The sequence below is a fragment of the Phacochoerus africanus genome, chromosome X (genome assembly GCF_016906955.1).
Source record: "Phacochoerus africanus isolate WHEZ1 chromosome X, ROS_Pafr_v1, whole genome shotgun sequence".
NCBI lineage: Eukaryota > Metazoa > Chordata > Mammalia > Artiodactyla > Suidae > Phacochoerus > Phacochoerus africanus.
The window spans coordinates 59,093,296-59,115,360 of NC_062560.1; the positions used below are offsets into that span (position 1 = coordinate 59,093,296).

The 22,065-nt window shown below is 52.3% G+C and overlaps 1 protein-coding gene across 4 annotated transcripts in view; it reads left to right on the top strand.

The window, feature by feature from the left end:
* STARD8 (StAR related lipid transfer domain containing 8) overlaps window positions 1–22,065 on the top strand; it is a 75,687-nt gene that overhangs the window by 51,380 nt on the left and 2,242 nt on the right. Inside the window, exons 3-12 of one of the 4 annotated variants that reach the window (XM_047764415.1) lie at window positions 10,164–10,235; window positions 12,374–12,455; window positions 13,454–13,517; window positions 15,350–16,749; window positions 17,314–17,487; window positions 18,712–18,871; window positions 19,307–19,505; window positions 20,054–20,264; window positions 20,532–20,646; window positions 20,772–21,122. In XM_047764415.1, the coding sequence (XP_047620371.1) occupies window positions 10,164–10,235; window positions 12,374–12,455; window positions 13,454–13,517; window positions 15,350–16,749; window positions 17,314–17,487; window positions 18,712–18,871; window positions 19,307–19,505; window positions 20,054–20,264; window positions 20,532–20,646; window positions 20,772–21,122 (2,828 nt within the window). The remainder of the gene's footprint in view (window positions 1–10,163; window positions 10,236–12,373; window positions 12,456–13,453; window positions 13,518–15,349; window positions 16,750–17,313; window positions 17,488–18,711; window positions 18,872–19,306; window positions 19,506–20,053; window positions 20,265–20,531; window positions 20,647–20,771; window positions 21,123–22,065) is intronic. The other 3 variants (XM_047764417.1, XM_047764418.1, XM_047764419.1) reach the window with 3 other exon arrangements.

The following is a 22,065-nucleotide window of genomic DNA, read 5'->3' on the forward strand; positions in this document are numbered from 1 at the left end:
GGAAAGGGTTGTTGTGGGGACCAAAGAGGATGTGGGATGATCAGGTGCCTTCTCCACTACTGGGAACTTACTTTAGGCTAAGGTTTCAGGCAGCAAAAACCCTGGTGTATGTTTTTTTTGTGTGTGTGTGTGTCTACGGCCTAGGCTATTTCTCCTATTTAATGAGGAGGAGCCTAACTTAGTGGCTCTGACTCTGGAGCCAGACCGCCTGGATTTGCAACTTGGCCCACCTATTCTTCACTGCTGACCTTGGGCAAGTTACTCCATAGCTCTGGGCCTCAGTTTTCTCATTTGTCAAACAGAGATATTATCAGAGCACTTACCTCACAGGGTGTTGTGAAGATTCAATGACATAAACCATATGAAAAGTACCTAAAGTAATGCCTAGGACATAATGACAACTTATACCCTTCAGCTGGTATGATAATTATCGCATTTTATACTTGCAAAAACCTCATGTTGTTGGTACTATGATCATAACCCTATTTGACAAATCAGGGCACCAAGGCATGGAGAAGTTAAGTCTCACCCAAAATGATCTGTGTAAAGTCCTGCTTAGCCCAGGGCATGGCACAAAGTACATACTCGATAAATATTAGTGTCTGTTATGAATTATTCTTAATGATTACATTTAGTATCATAAATATTATTATCAGTAATGAGCACAGCCACAGCCGAGAAGTAGCAGAGCCAGGACTAAGAGCCTTCAGATTGCTAGTCTGTTTCTCTTCCCACTCACTGTACCCCCAGACCTCTATGCTCATCAGCTGTTAGGCTGCTCTTTGGGATTCTTCTTCCCTTCCTCATGCCATGGCTTGAGCATGCCCATGGTCACCCCTGCTCCTGTCCTCTCCTTTGTGTTCCGAGTCATGGCCCTGCCTTTGGCTGCTGTGGGGCTCTGGGGGGTGACTTGTGTCTGCTGGCTTCCACAGGGAGAACAGGCCCCACCTGAGGAGGCTACTTCTCTCAGGGCTACTTCCTTTCTGTCAGAGACAATTTTCTCTGGATCTCAGGGTGGGGCCAGGCTCCTGCAAGGCATTTCCTGCCCAGGAGTTTATATTTGGCCTCAGCAAAAGGAAAGGGAAATAGGGTTAGGAAGTGGGGGAGGGGGTGTAGAAGTAGTGGCACAGGGTCAAAATGGGCAAGTGCCAAAATTTTGCAGGCCCAGAGAAAGAAGCAGGAGATGGCGCATGTCCTATCTGTGACGTGAGCTTGGATGCCCGCATGGGAGCTTGGGATGGGAGAGTTCAGTGTTCCTTGAGGTCAGAATGCCTCCACTCTCAGGCAGAGTTCATTTTCCCTTCTCACACCTCTGGGCATAGGCTTTTTGCCCTGGGGCAAGGCATGCTGCCACTCAGCCAGATTGCTAAATTGCAAGTGTGTGCTCAGTTCCGTGTCCTTGCTGTGTGGATACCAGAAGAAGGTGTGGAGTCAAAGGCCTGCACACTATTGAGTTGGGAAGCAAGACTTCCTGCCTAGGTGTTGCCAGAACATTCAGTATCTCATACCACACAGTAGTGGGGATGCTGAGCCCCAAAGGACCCAATGCACTGGAGTTCCAGTTGAAGGGGGGAGACAGAGGTATGTGCTGCCAAGAAGGTAATGGAAATGTACACGGGGCCACTTAATTTAACTGAGCTGCTGGGTGGTGGGGTTGGTGAGAGATCAGGGAAGGAAGGCTACATGGGAGGGGGTGTTTGACCTCCATCTTGTTGAATAATATAGGAGGTTGCAGCTTCAAGTCAGGCTGGGTCTAGAGTATAGAGCTGGAAAGCAGTCTGATGTCTGTCCTAGGCTGTGGGCAGTGGGGGACCCTTTGGGTTATAGAGCAGAAGAGTGGCCAGGTCAGAGCTGGGCTCTTGGGAGAAGAAGCTGGCAGGATGACCTGTTGAAAGGAGAATCTAGAGGCTGGGAACTTGCAGGGCTGACGTAATCCAGGAATGAGAACCTAGAGCATGGTTGGGCATGGGAAACCATGACCACTGGATGGAAACATTGATTGAACTTGGTGGCTAAATACATTAGTGGAGAGAGGACAGACTGGGTTGACTGGAGGTTTAAGCCTCAGTGTTTGTTGCCTTTAGAGACAGGAAATCAGGAGAGCTGGGAGGGAAAAATGGGTTTGTTTTTGGGCCCCTTTGAGGGTCCTCTCTTAAGTCTCCCAGAAGAGAGCATGCAGGAGAAGGCCCCATTTCTCAACTGAACCAGCCACTTCCAACCACACATACTTTTTTTCTGGGTCTATATTTTGTTGAGAGGCCATTAGAAAATGGGGAAATGGCACCTTAGACAGAGGTGCTGACTTGCCCAAGGTCACCCAATAAATTCCTCATGAAGCTAAGGCCAGAATGTAGTTCTTCTGACCTTGGATCCATTACTCTTTCCACCCATACCACAGTGGAGAGTAGTTCCATCTGCCCCAAACTGGTTAGGCTGGCACCTCTTGCCTCCAGGCTGGGGACTAGAGGTGATGGAGTAGCACGTGGCTTATGAAAACACCTGTCTTTCCTTGTCACCATGACCTGTCAGAACACCTGGGGCAGGGTAGGGGGCAGGATCCCCTGAGGGCAAGAAAGCTAATGGAGCCACTGCAGCAGAGCAGGTGGCAGCTTTGACCTTCACTGTCACAAGGAGGCTCTGGGCCAGGCAGGAATGTCAGCTGCCTTCTTTGGCCCTGATGCATCAAGTGCTTGCCTAGGAGACCACAGGCTGGGCTGACTCTTGACCCACATTTTCAAGCAGCCCCAGCAGGCCCAGAGCTCTGTGGTAGCCACAGGGCTCTCATGACCCTCCATCACTTCCAGCTGCATACTGGAGCTCAGGCCACAGCTTTACAGGGGTGACACAGTTGGAGGTTCCTTATGTAATTTCCATATTCATAAAAACTCCAAACAAGAACTGCCACCTCTTCCTGGCTGACCCTGCAAGAGATCCACTGTGTCCAAAGGCAAGGGACCTCCAGTGATTACTGCATCTATTCTTAACCTCACTCTTCAGGACATCCACAAGGTGAGCTGGAGCCATCTGGAGGTGCCTAAGGCCTGCCAGTAAGGTGGAAGCTGCCCCTCACGGTCTGACACTTCAGGTCTGGAGTCAACCTTTCTTTGACTGTGGGAGGTGTCCTGTGCATTGTAGGATGTTTGGCAGCATCCCTGGCTAGCAGCATCCTTACCCAGTTGTGATGACTAAGAATGTCTCATGACATTGCCAAGAGTCTTCTGGGGGGTAAAATTATCTCTGGTTGAGAGTCCCCATGGGCCTGTGGCTATGACATGTTAAGGAGGGAAGGGTATTAGAGTGGAGGGCTGCATGTGTGAATCTGCCACTGGCCAGCAAGAAGATTTGGTGGCTTCATTTTGTTCCCACCCAATCCCATGGTACTGTATCCTCCTGGGCCCTTTGCCTTGGTGGTCCCTCAGCTGTGATGGGGAGACTCCAAAAGTTCTGCTCAAATGGGCCTAGGGCCTTGGCATCACACTGTAGCTCTGGATGAGACCAAGGCTCACATCTGAACAGGTGCAGTAGGGGCCCTGGGTTCTACCCAGCGACCTAATGAGCCAGAGGCCGGCCACAGTCCAGCACTGCCAAGCTGGGCTGCTTGACCTTGGCAGCCCTTTGCTGCAGCACCCCTCCTGCAAGGGTTGGAATGTGGGATGAGAGCTATTTTGGTCTCATCTCCCTTCCTCTGTCCACCTCCCTCCCTTGTAAGAATCTAGTTAGAGTTGTGATTCCAGCTAATAGCAGCAGGAGCTGGAGAGATGATGTGTGCTCCTGACTTCCCAGAGGACAGGGCATGGTAGACTCCATTGAAGTCCTCTCCAAGGTCAGGAGGATTAGTCTTGGCAGGCCTGATATCCATGACAGCTCTAAGTATGGGTCCTCATGGAGGCCCTTCTCCCTCAGTCTCCAGAGAGAGAGGTGGCATGACCAGGCAGTCATCTGTTGCAGCACCTATCTCGAGGGCCCCTTCGTACAAATTCTAATGAAGCATTGCCTCTGAGGGATGCAAGGTTTGAGGCTGGGTGGGCATGCTTCTCATGGCCAAGGGCCCTTAGTGTTACCTTATGGGAGGGTGGAAGGAGCCGGTTGTAAGCACTTGGGCCAACTGAGACATGGGCCCTCTGCTAGAAGGCCAACATCTCCTCCTCCTCAAGCGGGGCCCCTCCCTAGGAGTGTGGGTGGATGGAGGAACTGGAACTTGCCTCAGCCAAGAGAAGTGATCTGAGAAGCTGTTTGCCAGGACCTGGCATTTCCAGGTGTAGCAGCAGAACCTGGAGTGAGAGGCGGCCCCTCTGCCTACCTTGGCTACCAGCTGGGCTTCACAGAGGCCATTTTGGGAACTTGGCTTGGCACATGGAGGCATTCCAGGTCTCTCTTCATCCCTCTGAGCACCTGCTCTTCTTCCTGTGCTCACTGAAGGTGGGAGAAAACCCGCTGAAACAAGCCTTGTTTTGGAGACATCCATCTTTGGTGAGATGCCTTTCCAAATAGGCAGCTAAGTAAGGGAAAGGAAGCCAACACTGAACAAAGCACCTTCACAAACAACTGCAGACATGCCTTCTCCTGTCCTACTGTGTGCATTCAGATCACTGTTCCCTGGGCCCAGAGAAAACACAGGCCAGTGATGAGAATGGGCCTGAGTGTGGCCTCTGGCTAGAATTTTTCCGGAGACCTACACCTGTGGCTTTCTAGCTGGCCTCATCCATTTAGGGCAGTGGTTCTCTAGCCTGTGTTTTTGAATCACCTGGAGACTTCTCAAGAAACAAAAAACTAACTCTATCCCCAGAGAGTCTAATTTAATTGGTCATGATTTAATTGGAGCCCAGGCACTGGCATTTTAAAGCTCCCCAGATTATAATGTGTAGCCCGAGTTGAGAGGTGACTGCTCTAATAGTAACAGGGCACTTTGATCTGGACTTCTGTGACATTTGCCCATTGCCTGTCTTGAGCCCTGGGTCTTGCCTGATTCCCTAGGCCTGAGCCAGCCTTTGGTTGGGAGGGAGCAGGTTGAACCCAGGCCTGAGCAGCTCTCTCACAGCCCACTGGGTGACCAAAAGGCATAAAGGGCTCAAGTTTCCCAATAGTGGTGTGAAGAGGGGGTGGTTAGTGAATCAATCAAGTGGCTGGGTGAGACTGGAACTCCGGCAGCTTATTTTCCCGTCACCTTCTCTTCACTTGTAGCTCTTTTTCTCACTTCTTTACACCTAGGAACCAATCTGAACCTTAAAGACTGCGTTTAAGTAGTCTTGACTGGTTTTGTTTTGTTTTGGTTTTGGTTTTTTGTTTTTGTTTTGGTCTTTTTAGGGCTGCACCTGTGGCACATGGAGGTTCCCAGGCTAGGGGTCGAATCGGAGCTGTAGTTGCCGGCCTACACCACAGCCACAGCAATGCCATATCCAAGCCGTGTCTATGACCTCCACCACAGCTCACGACAATTCCGGATCCTTAACCCACTGAGCGAGGCCAGGGATCGAACCTGCAACCACATGGTTCCTAGTCAGATTTGTTTCTGCTGTGCCACAATGGGAACTCCAAAGTAGTCTTAACAAAAGCAGACCTCTGTAATGAGGACTTTCATTATAGCCACTTTCAAAACCAGACAGAACCTGACCAGATACACACTGTAACCTTGGAGGTAGGCAGGAAAGTTGTTAGTCTCTACTTCTCAGATCCGAAACCAAAGCTGAGACAGCGAAGCAAGTTGCCTTAAGATGATTTAGGCAGCAAGCAGGGAAGTCTGCTTGACTGGAAAAAGCTTTTTCTCCAACTCAGTTGTCATCTTTGGCATTGATGCATTTCCTCAGTGGGAAACATTGCTGCCTTTTTCCTGGGTGTGGAAGCTCTTCGTTCATACAGTGTTTTTCAAAACCAGAAGCCCCGCTTTCTCCTCATTCTCTCCTTCTCTGCATAGAAAAATGCACCATGCTAAGAGGATCCCTGACCCTGGCCTGTGGAAATATGGAAGTAGATATTGTCATTGACCCCTGAGACCAACTGCTGCTGTTCAGCTATTCCTTCTTAGACCCTCTCTTCAGAAGACCTGTGGGCTTGACTCTAAGGCCCTATTTGACGCTGGAGCTTCCTAATATGTCGCCTCCCTCAACTCTCCTGCCTCCCCAGCTCAGCTGGGTCCTTCCCCAGGGAGAGAGTCTGGCATTAACTCTCAGTGGAATCCAGTTTGTGCCAGCTGAGTGCTGTCCCTGACCTGTCCTGGCATATCACCCTGGACTTGGCCAGCAGATGGCCTGTAGAACGTCGTTGTTGAAACTGCTGCAGACTGCACATCTGGACACAGAGGCAGGACCAAAGACATTCCTCTGTCACTTGCCTCAGCCTGCCCAGTGTCACTCTCCCCACCAGGCACATAAGACAGCCCTCAGTCAGGGCTGCTTGGGCCCCAGCACCAAGTGGATTGACTCTCCTGGGGATGGGTGGTCACTCCTGGACCCAGCTGGGACAGCAGGTGGGAGGAACAAGGCAAGGCACCTTAGCTCAGTCCTTAATCACCAAGATGTATATCCCTGACTGCTCTATCTGGGAGGGAGCCTCACGGCCTCTCTGTACTCCATGAGGTGGTGTATTGTCAGGAGCCAGTGTCCCTGACATCCTGTTAAGTAATAATCCATTACATTCCTCAGATTCCTGCTGGGAAGGGCTCCTGGGGATTCATTCGGAGCCCTGCTTTCAACCCCTTGGCTCCTTTGTCTTTTGGAGCTATTGTGGCCTCTTTGAAACTTCTGCCTCCTAACCTCACCTTCCTGAGTCATCTGGCTTCAATTCTGCCAGTGATATAGATGCAGCTACTTTCCAGACCTAGAAAGACATACTATTAGCTGGGTCTCTTTCTCCCATGTTCTTTTTTTCCTTGGGACCTTTTGGGTAGGGCAGGAACTCATCTGTTGAATGCTTGATTTTTTTTTCCCTCTCCAGTATTTTGTTTAATGCTCTCAGTAGCTATTAGAAGTGGATTCTGTTATTCTCATCTTCCAGAGGAGAATACTGAGTTGTAGAGAGGTTAAACAACTTGCCCAAAGTCAGAGAGCTAGTGACTTACCAGGATTGGAGTTCAGGCTTAGACCAAAAGGGGCAGAAAAAAGTTTGGGGGCTTGGAGTTCTTTGGGGTCTAAGCCCTTTGTTTATCTGGTATCTGAGGGCAGGTGCCATAATGCAGTGGAAAAGAGCGCTGGACATGGAACTAAAAGATCACAGTCGTAGTCTCAGTTGTGACACTTTGTGTGACTTGGAAAAGTCCCTTGGGCCTTTTCCATTATGTTCATACTGTAGCTTTTTTTTGGGGGGGGGGAGGGTCTTTTTGTCTTCTACAGGGCTGCTCCCACAGCATATGGAGTTCCCAGGCTAGGGGTCTAATCGGAGCTGTAGCCACCGGCCTACGCCACAGCCACAGCAACGTGGGATCCGAGCCGTGTCTGTGACCTACCCCACAGCTCACGGCAACGCCAGATCCTTAACCCACTGAGCGAGGCCAGGGATCGAACCCTCAACCTGATGGTTCCTAGTTGGATTTGTTAACCACTGTGCCACAACGGGAACTCCCATACTGTAGCTCTTAAAAAATACTAATTTGGAGAGTATCACCACAGATCAAGTAAATTGGCCTCCAGGGATGGGGCCCTGGGGGAATTGGTATTTTTGAAAAGGTTCCTACCTGATTCTAACGGGCTTCCAAGGGTGAAAAATCCTTGAGATAGATGATTTAGGCCAGCATGTCTCAAACTTTAATGTGCATGCAGATCACCCAAGGGCCTGGTTAAATGTGGATTCTTATTCAATAGGTCTGGGATTCTGCCTTTCTAACAAACTCCCAGGTGATACTGATGCTGCTGCTAGTCCAGAGATCACACTTTGAATAGAAGAGGGGCTAGAGGGCTCTATGTCAGAATGAAAAAAAAATTGGTGCCCACCTGAGTGAGCTTGTCTCCTTCCTTCCAGCCATGGCCAGGGCTGCTGCCAAGCATTAGGGGAGTGGGCAGCCTGCCCCTCTCCCACTGACCCCATTGCTCAGACATAAGGCACAGATGTGTTAAGATGAGGATTTTATCACCATACTCTCCCATCTCCTTCAGGCTCAGGAAGGGCAGCCAGGTGCCTCTCTCCTCCCCCTCTTCCTCCTTGTTCTGCATCTAGGCATGAGTGACTGGGGGCTGCAGAGGCCTCCAAGGGTGACATGCAGGCCTGTCCCTGGGGACTGGTTCCCTTGCCTGGGTGGCCATTCCAAGTGGCCCTTGAGGGGTCACTGTCTCCTTCTGTGCCTGCCACTCTGGAAACTCCAACCTTGTCCCCTTTGGTACTTCCCCTTTGTCCTAATCACAGGGAGACAGAGCTGGTTGCCTGGAGGGGCTCTGAAGACAGGGAAGGACCTTTTCCCAGGGGCATGGTAGGAGAAGAAGGCAGGGAAGTGGCTGTGACAGCTGGCTTAGTTGTCCTAGCAGCAAAGCCATGTCCCTTAAATGTCATCTGGGTCGGTGTGAAGTCCCTTTGGGCTGCTTTTACCACATCCCCAGGTCACCACTGGCCTAGAGACCCGGATCCTTTTCTGGGCTTGCATTGCCCCCTGCCAGAGAGGCTGAGGTACTGCCAGCTGGGCTCTGTGGGAAGAAACACTTTCCAGTACCTCTCAGAGGTCATGGTGATTCCTAGTTCTCTTTTATAGGTTAGAAAATTGTGGTAACGTAGAACACACATGCGTGCACACAGATGCAGGTGCAAGTACGTGCACAGACCGAAGGGCCTCTGGGGGTGTGTCCCATGCTGATCGTGTATCCTGGACATGAACAAACTCAGCTGCAATTACATGCAGAGATAGATGCATCAGGGCGGCAGCGACTGATGCACTTGCTCTCAGAAACGCACCAGTATTTACCAAAGCCCTCAGTGGCTCTAGAGGCTGCAGAGCCCTCTATTCTTACCCTCAAATCCTCCTCAATGTGCGACCCTTGAGGAGCCTATTATTATTATTTTTTGACTGACTTGGACCTTCCCGAATTCTTTCCTCCTTTATCTACCCACCCAGCATTTCTGAAATATCTTTTTGTCCTTTAACTGATGTTTCTGGCTGCCACAACCTCATCTTGGATTTCCTTGTAGGATGGAGAGCACTGGGAAGAGAGAGCTCTTCCTGTCTTGGAAAATCCCCGTCAGTCTCTTTGGAGTCCCCTGGTCAGAGGCACTGAGGAAGTGGAAGAAATGTTGGGGGCAGAGTTCAAACAGCAACTCTGCTGAGCCACAGACTCTCGCTCCTCTCCCACTGCCACAATGCCAGGTCCCCTGGTCCCAGCCCCATTGCTCTCTGGTACCACGTGGGTAGGGAACAGATAGCTGCCTGGGCAGTCCCAGAACCTTTCATAGGTACTCAGTCTACCATGGCCAGGAAGGTCTCTGTTGCTTCAGTCCAGCTGCAAGTCTCCACTGGGGTTGGCAAGGATGCTCGACCCTGTGCCAGGCATGGCCAGAGCAGAGGTGGGGCGCTAAGCCAGCCATTGCCCACCAAGGCTCGCATAGGCCAGCATTGTCAGCTTGATAACCAGCACTGGGTTGTGCCACAAAGAGGCCAAGCCAAGGCAAAGAGCAGGGGCAGTCCTGGGAGTCTCCATGGGGAGGGAGGGCTGGAACTTGGTGATCAGTAAAGGAGGAAGAGCATCTGGGAGGCTGCCATGTCCAAAGGGTCAGAACCTGAAGCAGGAGTCAAACTGAGCTTGGACTCCGGTCCCAGCACTGCAACCTTGTCAAGTGTGAAACTTGTAGACAAGCTCTTTCTTTCTGAGCCTGTTTGGAGAAATGTAAAATGGGCATATTAACATCCTTTGCACGGCTTAGGCTTATGGTGTGTGTTAAATGAGATTTGGTTACCAAAGTGCTGGGGAATGTTAGTTTTGATGATAGCAAAGAGAGTAATAGCCATTGAACATTTTGTATTCCTTGCTGGACTAGGATGGTCTATGTGGAAGGGGGTGGCTCCCTGGGGGACGTGGGGGAGGAGGGGAGGTGGCTGGCTGTGACAGGGAGTGCTTCTTTTGTCATTTCTAGGTCACCATAGCAATAGGTGCCTGCCTACTGGAGAGAGAGAGATATTTGGCTGGCTTGGCACCAGCACCCCCTAATCTTCTTTCTCTACCTGTCTCTCCCCCCACCCCATTCTCTTTTAGAAGCTGAGGCCAAAAAAGCGTGTGGGTGGCTCCGAGCGACAGGATTCCCCCAGTATGCTCAACTTTTTGAAGGTGAGGCCGCTCAATGGCGCCCCCTCCCCCACCTCAAAACTTGCCTCATCCCTCCACTTTTCATCTGGAAAACGGGGCCGTCTGGTCTTTTCTCCAGCCACACAAGGAGCTGTGTACACTGGCCCTGCTCCTATAGTTACACCCTCTCTCCTGCACAGGCCTCTCTCCTGCACGCTCATCAGCTCTCACAAGCTCTGGGGTCACCCGTGTGTTAAAGCACCTTGTCTCAAACGGGGCCACTTCTTCATGACGTTTCTGAGGACGCCTCATTCCTGATTTCTCGGTTTTCCTTAATTTTTCTGTTTTCCTGTAGAGTTGTTCAGACTTGCTGTTTCCACTTCCCCTCTTCTTCCCACATCCCCACTGTACTGGCTGCATCCCTACCTCACCAACAAAACAGCCCTGGTCAAGCTCACCGGGGACCTCTGTGTGGTCGAATCCAGGAGTCAATTAACAGTCATGACTTAAATCTCTCAATAGCATTCAGCACAGTTGGCCACTCACTTCAGCTCCTGGAACACCCTCTTCCCCTGGATGTCCCTCTGACTCTCAGTCTCCTTAACTGACTGGGCTTCCTCTAACTGAGGCTAATTGTTAGGGTGTCCCAGGGCTCTGTCCTGGCCCCTCTTCTCTTGACATTTATTTCCTAGGAGATCCTTGTCCAAGTACCACCTATATTCAGATGACTCCCCAGTGTCTCTCTGTCCAGACCTTAGTCCCAAGCTCCAGATTCAGCTTTTCAACTCCCAATTTGCTATCTCTGCTCAGGTGCCTGACAGATGTCTCAGATGTAACCCTCTGATGGCACCACCATCCACTCAAGCCCCACACCCAGGCATCATCCTCCATTCCTCTTTTCCTTTGTCAATTATCTAACCTGTCAGCAGGTCCCTTCTCCCTCCAGAATCTATCTTGACTCAATCCACTTCCTACCACCTTCACTGCCTCACTGTGTGACCTGCTTGCCTGGCCTAGTGCTGCAGCCTCCTTCCTGTGCACCCTCCTCTACTCTGAATGCATAGCAGCTAGAGGGACCCAGTGAGCATAGGTCTGATCATGTTACTCCTCTACTCTGAATGCATAGCAGCTAGAGGGACCCAGTGAGCATAGGTCTGATCATGTTACTCCTCTACTCTGCTCTGTGTCACTCCTCCGCAGGCTTCACAGTGCGATCAGAGTGAAGTGAGCACCAGCGCTTTGTTCCGAGAGGAGACCCAGCTTCCAATAAATCCCTCTCCACTTTGCTCACTACGTTCCAGGCTCTTTTCTACAACTCGCTCATACCAGGCTCTTGCCCTTCTTGGAGCCTTAGTTTTAGTCCTGCCTGAGACCTTCTCCCAGGCCCCTTCTAGCTTTTCAGGGCTCAATTCAGAAGCCACTGTCCTCACAAGCGAGGCCTCTACCCTGTGGCCCTGGCTCATGTCTTTACTAGCATTTGTAACTGTATACTTTGCTGTTCTCATATATTGTTACTGTCTCTTGCCCTCCTGAGAATGTGACCTCCTAAGGCATGGATCATTTTTTTTTTTGTCTCATTCACAGCTGTATCCTCAGTGCCTGGGACAAAGTCCTTGCTCAGTTAATATTAGTAAATGAGTCCATGGGCTTGTTTTACCAGGAAGGCAGAAAGGTGTGGGCTTTCAAGTGATGCTCTCTCCTCTTCCCCGACTCCTTTCTCTTCCCTCCCCTCCCTAAACCTGGGGGAGCAGGCACCCTTGCTCTGAGCAGCAGGGGAAGTGGGGCACTGTTTGGATGGTCCTCTTCCTGTTCCCCACCATTCACCTTGGGCCTCAAGAGAAGGTCCCTGTCCAAGCAGCCCATGATACAGAGGGGACTGGAGGGACCCAGGTGGGCTCTTGACAGCCACCAGGGACCTTGGGCCTGCTGTCCTCCATGGGCCTTGATGGGTCCTCTCGTCCAGCCAGACCCTCCTGGCCTCTCCCTGACCTGCCCCCCGCCCCCATGGCCAACTGCAAGTTCCCCAGGCCCCTCCTTCACTGAAGCCTTTCTCCTCCTGCTCAATGCTCAAAGGCCTGCCTCCCTGCTTCCCTGGCTTCCCTTTGCTTGCTCAGGGATCTCTGGTGCTGAGTTTCTGACCTACCACCCTTGACTCATCTTGGCTTTTCTCTGCCATACAGAAGGTTCGTTTCCCCTGGATATTGGCTCTGTGAAGAAAGACCACAGTTTTCTGGACGAGGACTCTTTGGGGGCCCTGTGCAGGTAGGGGGACTGAGGGCCAGCCTGAGGGCCTGGCTTGGGGCTTTCTCATGGGAAGAAGCAATCCTTGTCTCCTCTAACAGAGGGGGACCCTACATGTAACAAAGCTCATCTGATGCAGTCACACTGTTCACTCTGTCTTCTGTGTCTGTGACATCCCCCCCCCACCCAGTTGCTAGAAAGCCAAGGTATGGCCTTGATTCTTTTCTCCCTTCAGTTTGATCCTCCAAACATCCCTCTGATATGTCCACTCTCTACTTGTTTGGGGCCGAACCACGACTTCTTGGATCCATTACAGTGGCCTCCTAACTGGCCTTCCTGCCTTCTGGCTCTGCATCCCCACTCCTGCTCTGATCCAACCTCTCTACAGCTACTGGATTCAGCTTCCCAGTGGGCACTCCCCTGCATCCAGTGTGTCACCATCTTCTGGGAGAAGTCAGAACTTTTGTTTTAGCATGACACCCAAGGCCTGTTGCAACCTGGCTTTGATCAACCTTATCAGCCTAAATCCTTCCCTCATACACATACTGCCTGGGATAGGAGTCCCTGTTTCTCTCTCCCTCTGAATTCTATTTCTGTTCTTCAGGAAACCTTCTTTGACTGCACCCCCTGCCTTCGTGGAAATTGTCCCACCCTCTCTGTGCCCGCTGTGCTGTCTGTCTACTCTGTTCTTCTTCTCTCTCTCTTTTTTTTTTTTTTTGGTAGGTTCTTTTTTTTTTAATTTGTTTTTTATTGTTATTTCCCCCAACACTACTCTGTTCTTGAATGTGTCCTGTCCGCAGTGTTTTTTTCCAGAGGTCATGATAATCTATAAGTTTCCAGAGGCCATAATCTACCCAGCATCATGTCTGCAACCTTCATGAACATGGGGACTTGGGAGAAGTATTGATGTCTTGGACACATGGAGCATTGGCTGGCATCTTGAGAGTGTCTCAGAAGCTATGCCCTGTAGGCTTTGGGGCTTGGGCACCCAGGGTGAACACTGCTTTTTTTCCTTGCAGGAGGCTGATGACCTTGAACAATTGTGCCTCGATGAAACTGGAGGTTCATTTTCAATGCAAACATGTGAGTCAGGGCAAGAGTGGGGTCTGTGGTCCTGTGGCAGCATGGTGAACCCAGGATATACACAAACCGCTTATGAAACTACCTTTAGTGTCCTGGAGTCTGGGTGTCTGGGGCAGTGCCTTGCTCCAGCCTGGGAGTAGGGTATAGGGGGCTTTATGAGGCTTTTGGCAAACCTGGTCTCAAAGTTGGGGTGTGAGAACAAATAACCTGGCCCACAGCCTCCCCACCCCTCTCGGCCCACTCTTCCCTCCTGGATTTACTAATAACTTGACTTAGTGATGGCTGTCCCTGAGGGAAATCCATCTGCCTACAGTACCTGCTCTGTGATGGCAAAAATTCCTTAACTAGGGAGCAGAGACAGAATAACATGGTGGAAAATCACAGCCCATGTGGTCTTAGAAGTCAGGATTCCCAACCCCACCACCCTGAGGTCTTCTCCCACTAAGCCTCATTTTCTCCATCCCTATAGTGAATTGGAAATGGCATTAACAGACTCCAAAGGTGTTTCTTTTTCTTTCTTTCTTTTTTTTTTTTTAGGGCCGCACCTGTGGCATATGGAGGTTCCTATGCTAGGGGTCAAATCAGAGCTGTAGCTACTGGCCTGTGCCACAGCCACAACAATGCAGGATCAGAGCCATGTCTGTGACCTACACCATAACTCCAGATCCTTAACCCACTGAGCAAGGCCAGGGATCAAACCCCCGCATCCTCATGGATACTAGTTGGGTTCGTTAACCACTGAGCCACAATGGGAACTCCCTCCAGAGGCATTTCTGATTCCTCCAGTGTTGCGCAGAAACTGAGAGGGTTCTCGGTTTGCAAAGTAGCCCCAGAGAGTGGGCCAGATGACCCCATCCTTCCCCAGGGTCAGGACCAAGGTCATATAATGTCACGCAGTAACTCAGTGACAGAGCTAGGGCTAGAATCCTTGGCTTTTCACTGACCTTGTGGATCTTTTTCCACCAGAGGTCTGCAGTCGAATGAGTCGGTCAACCCACCAGAGCCCAGGCTCGGGAAGCAGGAGACCCCTGGGACCCTGCCCCCCAGGCTCTGTGCTGCCTGCTCAATGACCTTGGGCAAGCCTCTCACCCTCTCTGGACCTCAGTTTCCCCACTTTACAAATTAGAAAACTGGAACATCTAAAATATTCTAGCTCTTGCATTCTGTGATTTTTTTTTTGCCTTTTGCCTTTTGCCTTTTGTCCTTTTAGGGCTGCACCTGCAGCATGTGGAGGTTCCCCAGGCTAGGGGTCTAATTGGAGCTGTTGCTGCTGGCTACAGCCACAGTCACAGCCACAGCAGCACCACATCCAAGCCCCGTCTGCAACCTACACCACAACTCATGGCAACTCCAGATCCTCAACCCACTGAGTGAGGCCAGGGATTGAACCCGCAACCTCATGGTTCCTAGTCGGATTTGTTTCCACTGCGCCACAATGGGAACTCTGCATTCTGTGATTCTAATCTAAGGCTATAGCCTAGAGATTTGCTAGGAAGCTGCTGAGGACAGGAGGTCAAGATGCTTGAATTCCAGCCCTGGCTCTGTCACTGAGTTACTGCATGACATTGTATGACGTTGGGCAAGTGACTTCTCATTTGTCTGAGTATCCCTATCTGTTCGATTAATCAGCTGACTGCTACCCTCCATCTGGGCTTTGTCCATGACTCCTGGTTTCTGGAACTCCCAGAGCCAGACTTCTAGGACATGTCCTCAGCCAGAGAGCAGGGCCCTTTGCCTCAAAGTTCCCTAAGAGTTTAGAGGCAGAGAGTGGAGCCCAAGCAAGGGCCTGTGGGCTGGACTTTTCTGACCCCAGCCTGTGGTACCCTACCCAGAATGAAGACTCAGAGGAGGAAGATCAATGTACCATCAGCAACCACTGGGCCTTCCAGCGAGAGAGTAAGCGCTGGTCTCGTGTGGGCTCCTCCAACCTGCTGGCCCCACCAAGCCCTGGCCTGCCAGTGACCTCCAGCTGCGAGAGTGTCCTCACTGAGCTTAGCGCCACCTCCCTGCCAGCCATCACTGTGAGCCTAGCACCCGAGCCGGTGGACCTGTCCTTGCTAGGCCGTGCTCCAAGCCCAAGTGACCAGCCCTTCCTCAGCCCCACCAGGGCCCAGGAGGGTCCCAAGGACAAAACCAAGAAGCACCGTTCCCGTAGCTTCCTCAAACACCTTGAGTCTCTGAGGCGGAAGGAAAAGGGTGGCAGCCAGCAAGCAGAGCCCCAGGATAGCTCAGCCACCCCAGAGAAGGCCACCAAAGCCTCCTCTTTCCGAAGTCGCCATGGCTTCCTTTCGGCTGGATTCTATAGGGCCAAGAACTGGGTGGCCACCTCAGCCAGTGGCAGTGGCACTGAGACTCAGAGGGCCTGGGAGGCCTGGCCTGTGGCCACGTTTCAGCATCCTCAGCGGGTACACCGGGGTGACTGCCTGGTTCATGTGCCCAGGGACCACAAACCAGGCACATTCCCTCGCTCCCTGTCCATTGAGAGTCTGTGTCCTGAGGATGGACACTGCCTGGCAGATTGGCAGCCAGGTAGGCGCTGGGGCTATGAAGGGCGCAGGGGCTCCTGTGGCTCCACAGGCAGCCATGCCAGCATCTATGACAACATGCCTGAGCTGTACCCAGCTGAGCCTGTACTGGCTGGGGCCGAGGCTGAAGAGGAGGAGGGGGATGGGGACAGCTACACTCACCTGGATGACATCCTCCAGCATGTGTGGGGGCTGCAGCAACGGGTAGAGCTCTGGTCTCAGGCCATGTACCGAGCTCTGGGGCCCAGAGATAAGGAAGAGGAAGAAGAGGAGGAAGAAGAGGAAGAGGCCAGTTCATCAGTAGAAATAGCTACCAGTGAAGTGGAAGGCCAGACCCAGGCTCCAGCCCATGAGGAGTCCCTAGCCGTGGGCCAGGTGGATGTCCAGCCAGGAGTTCTGGCTCAGGCTCAGGCTCAGGGCCCAGCCGAGGCTGAGCTCCTGGCACAGGCAGAGGCCGAGGGCCCAGGCTTGGCCCAGGATAATGAGCAGGAGGCAAATTCAGGTGGGGAACCCACCTCTGCCTCCAGCCTGTCTGTGGAAGAAGGACACTCCATTTCTGACACTGTGGCCTCCTCCAGTGAGCTGGACAGTAGTGGGAACTCCATGAATGAGGCCGAGGCCACAGGGTCCCCGGCTGGACTCCAGGCATCAGCACCCCGTGAAAGACGAGATTCGGGCGTTGGGGCCTCACTGACCCGACCCTGCAGGTGGGAGTTCAGGGTAGAGGTGGGGCAGGGCTTCTGCAGCCTCTCTCTTTCTCTCCCCCTTCCCCACCCCTCCTCCTCCCTTCTTCTTTCCCCCTCCCTCCCTTTTCTGCCATCACCCCCTCCAAACCAACTTCTTAATCACAAGGCCCAGGAGTAAGTTCGATTGCTCCTTTGGGGCCTCAGTTTCCCCATCTGTAAATCAAAGGCATCAGAGAAGATGGTCTCTGATCCCCGGCTTCTCTATTCTGGGTTTCTCAGAGCAGCCCCTCCACTGCAGTCTTGACAGGAAGGGGGACTGGTACTGTTTGCTGGCACTAGTTGTGCCTGAGCTCTGTGCCACCCTCCCTGATAGCATCTTGGCTGCTGAGTAGTCCTGGAAACCAAGACTAAGCTTTCTCCCCCCCCCACCCCCGCCCCCTGGGGCCCAGCAGCAGCACTGACAGTGGTCCCATTTCCTTGTCTTTTCTTTTTTTGGGGGGGTGTGGAGGACCAAAAGAACACAAGTTTCCTAAGGTTTATCCAAACCTGCCCCTCTGGCCTTCTCTACCCCATCACCCCCATCAGGAAGCTCCGTTGGCACAGCTTTCAGAACTCCCACCGGCCCAGCCTCAACTCTGAGTCACTAGAGATCAACCGGCAGTTTGCCAGCCAGATCCACCTCCTGCACAAGGGCTCACTGCTGCGGCTCACCGCCTTCATGGAGAAGTACACCGTCCCCCACAAACAGGGCTGGGTTTGGTGAGTCCTTCTGGGCCCCAGTGGGCTGCTCACCCAGGTCCTGGCTCCTTCCTTGCCCCCACTCCAGGGCCCTGGGAGGGTCATCTTTAGAAGGTAGGTGTAGGAAGGCGGAGCCTATGGGCCAGTGGAGTGGTGGATGTGCCAGGAGGCTGGAGAGGTCTGTGTGGCTCTGAGTGGTGTGTGTACATCTGTGGGGAAAGCGCGTGGGGTTCACATGAGTATGAGTATGAGTGAGGAGGGGTGGGAGTAGGGAGTTTTCCAGCTGTACTTTCTCCATCCCAGTTTCCATGCTGCCACCAGGGAGAGTGTCTTAATATGCAGCTTGGGTCCCCCTTACTGACAGACCCCCTCTTGTGGCTCCTCATTGCCAAAGAATAAGGTCCAGTTTCCTTCCTATCACGGTCATTGCACGTTCTGACCCTGCCTCATCTGCCGGGCCCTTCAGCCCACCACTCCCAAGCAATCACCACATTGTCCAGTGGACAAGTCGTTCTTCTCTGAATGCACTGTGCCTTTTTTTTTTTTTTGTCTTTCTACAGCTGCACCGTGGCACATGGACGTTCCCAGGCTAGGGGTAGGATCTGAGCTCCAGCTGCCAAGCCTACACCACAGCCACAGCAAGACCAGATCCAAGCCACATCTGTAACCTACACCACAGCTCACGGCAACGCTGCCAGATCCTTAACCCACTGAGCGAGGCCAGGGATTGAACCTCCGTCCTCATGGCTGTTAGTCAGATTCATTTCTGCTGAGCCATGACGGGAACACCCTGAATGTTCTGCGCTCTTGTTCCTGCCTCTTTGCCTTTGCCCATGCTGTTCTCTCTGCCCAGAATGCCTGGTTCCCATTTTTCCTCTGGCACAACACCTACCCATCCCTCAAGAGCCCGCTTAATTTCTACGTTCTTTCTGAAGCTTCCCCTGATGCTATAAGTACAGTTCCCCTCCCTTGTAGGTCTTCCCCTAAGTTCTTGGCCCACTCCTGGCCACAGGTATTATCGCTACCCATTGATGCAGTTATCTCCTTGACCAGACTGAGAGTTCCCTGTGTTCCTCTGGGACTCTCTAGGACTGGGCTCAGAGCAGGTGCTTGATGATGATTGTTGACTCTGGGGATATGGTGTGTTTCCTACCCTGCTCACCCCCAGCTGAATCCCCCCAAACTGCTGAATGTCCAGGCTATGTCCCGCCCCCATTCCTGATTTCTGATCACTCTCCCAAACAGGTCAATGCCCAAGTTTATGAAGAGAAACAAGACACCGGACTACCGAGGCCAGCACGTGTTTGGGGTGCCGCCCCTCATCCACGTGCAGCGCACAGGTCAGCCGCTGCCCCAGAGCATTCAGCAAGCCATGCGATACCTACGCAGCCAGTGCCTGGACCAGGTGAGACTTTCCAAAGAGCATGAGAAGAGATGTTACTGAGAAGGAAGTTCAAGGTTGAGGAATTGGGATGGAGAGCTGCTCTGGCATCAGGTAGAGACCCTTCCTATCCTCAGGAAGGCCCAACAGGGATGGGCCCAAGGCTCCCTTCTGTCTGATTCCATGCCAGCTTTTTTTCTGGCCCAGGCGCAATAGCTCCCACTTCTAGGACCTCCGCTTTAGCCTAGGTCCTCCTTTTTCTACTCACTTCCACTAAAGCCATCTTTCTTTTTGGCCCCAAAGCTATAAAAACCCTTCCCTTTGCTTTTGCCATTTATCTCCTACTCTGCCCAGCAGGAAGCTTGCCAGCTTGGATGTCTCTGGGGTGGCCTACCTTCCTGACACTCGGTCCAGGGCTGGCCCCACAGTCTTCCTTCCTCCCTCCCCTGCTTGTGCCAGGTGGGCATCTTCCGCAAGTCTGGCGTGAAGTCCAGGATCCAGAACCTGCGCCAGATGAACGAGACCTCCCCAGACAATGTCTGCTATGAAGGCCAGTCAGCCTATGATGTGGCTGACCTGCTAAAGCAGTATTTCCGGGACCTGCCCGAGCCAATCTTCACCAGCAAGCTCACTACAACTTTCCTGCAGATCTACCAGCGTGAGTTGCTTGCACCTGTTCTCAGTACCCTGTTCCATCCCCAGCCTCTCTAAATCCTAGGGCTTGTGGAAGATTAACCTGTTGTGAGCTCACTGGAAGATTTACTATGCTGAGTTGGTCCTTAGAGAGAGACACATTCTTTTTTGTTGGTGGTGGTGGTAATTACAAATTTACTTTCCTTTAAGGGATGGGAGGGGGTCTCTCTGACAGATGACTTATCTAGTCCTGATCAAGAGATTCCTGATGGAATGATTTAAGATTCCAGTTATGGAAGAGTTAAATCCGTATGTCAGTTAAGGAGAGATCACATTCTATTCTCCAAACCTATTATATGGAAGGATAGACTGCAGCCCTAAGGAAAGGCAAGGACTTCCCCAAGCTTACACTTCACTTCTAGCACCCAGAGACCTCCGAGTCTCCACCTTTGCCCTTCCCCTTCACCAACATCCCTTGGGACCACTGTGCCTTCTGCATTACTGAAAGTAGGAGGCTTGCTGCCAGAGGCTCTCTGGGAATAAGGAAGTCCTTCTGCCATGCCTTCCTCACAGTCCTACCCAAGGATCAGTGGTTGGCAGCCGCACAAGCTGCCACCTTGCTGCTCCCTGATGAGAACCGAGAGGTGCTACAGACCCTGCTCTATTTCCTAAGCGACATTGCCTCTGCTGAGGAAAACCAGATGACAGCCGGTAACCTGGCAGTGTGCTTGGCACCCTCCATCTTCCACCTCAATGTCTCCAAGAAGGATAACCATTCACCCAGGTGAAACAGGGCGGGGCGTGGCCAGGCCGGGCAGGGAGGGTTTGGGACCTATTGGATTTTTTGCCCTGGATAGCTGGTACTGCAGTTCCCAGGCAGCACCACAAGGAGTCAGCCTGAATCCTCAGGGGTTCGTGGCTGGTTGGGTGCTGTGAAACGGGGCCTTTGAAAGGAAAGCAAGTTGTTTTATGTTCAGGACTGGCAAGCAGCCTTTTGGGGAGCTTGTCTTATGCCCTTGTGCCGTCCTCTCCTCCTGACCCCTCCCTCCAGGATCAAGAGCAAACGCAGCCTAGTTGGCCGGCCAGGCCCTAGAGACTTGAGTGAGAACATGGCTGCCACCCAGGGCCTATCACACATGATCAGTGACTGCAAGAAACTTTTCCAGGTGAGTCACTCCAGGCCATGGTGCCTACTTCCCAAACCCAGCAAAACCATCAGGCCTGACCTTTTGCACCCTAAGTCAGGAAGAGGGCCTATCTTGACACACATTCCTCAACCTCCTGCTTCCAGCTCTTCCCCTACAAGGTTTCTCATCTATCACACTGCAGTAGCCAAGCCTTTCTACTCCTTATAATGAACCAGACAGACCCCATGGGGTCCATGACCCTTTGCCGGTGTGTATGTGCGCCATCCCAGGTGCCCCAGGACATGGTGCTGCAACTGTGCAGCTCCTACAGTGCGGCTGAGCTCAGCCCTCCTGGCCCAGCCCTGGCTGAGCTGCGGCAGGCCCGAGCTGCTGGTGTGAGCCTAAGCCTCTACATGGAAGAGAGTGTCCAGGAGCTGCTACGTGATGCTGCTGAGCGCTTCAAAGGCTGGATGAGCGTGCCAGGACCCCAGCACACGGAGCTGGCTTGCAAGAAGGTGAGGACCACGCTGCCCAGGGTTGCCATGGGGCCAAGAGAGGGCAGAGTGCAGGCCGGTGGGTGGTGGTGATGCAGCAATCCCCAAGGAAGGAGTTGCCCTGCTGTCTTGCTGTGCTTCCGCCTGATACTTGCAAAATGTCAGCCAACAGAGCAAGAATCTTAAGGAAATGAGAAGCAAATGAGACTAGAGCTCTTTCTTGGGGAGCCCTTGCCAGAATTACCTTCCCAAAGGGCCACTCCAGACCTGTTACTACTTTTAGAACCTCACCTCCCTTCCTTCCCTGTGCCACAGTCCTGCCGATCTCCTTACATTTCCACCTTTGAGCTTCGGCCCTTGCTGTCCTCCTGCCCCTACCGACCTGCTGTAAGCATTCTATTTCCCCAGCCATTTTCAGCCCCAACTTGATATGCCTCCTCCTCCATTCAGAGCCTCAGGCTGGAGGTGACTTCTCTCTGTTCTTCTTTTGGTACTAGTCTCATTCTTTCTGGATTCTGATTATGAGTGAGACTTCAGGCCTGAGGTTTCCCATGGATAAAGCAATCATAGTAAAAGCCCCTCACATGATGGCAGTGAGAAGCTCACACAAGGCCTGGCATGTGCTAAAGGCTCAGAATACGGCAGCTTTTGTCACCGTGCACGCGCTCCACTTCCCAAACTAGATGGGGAGTTCCTTGAGGATGATTGACATCTCTTCCCATTCAGTTCCAGAAATTCCATGCACTGTGCCCATTTCCTGGTAGAGCCTAGTAGACCTCAGAGAATGTGCATCCTGTCATCTCTTTGTGCTCTTGAGCACACAGAGGAGCAGGAATATGGAAAGAAGGAGGACAGGGAACACAGGGCTGTCCTGTCTGGGTCTGGCTGGGCTTAGCAGAGTAGCCTTGTAGCCTTCCCTTGTCAGGGGCTGCAGTGAGGGCAGGGGTTGGCAGTTCTCCAGCCC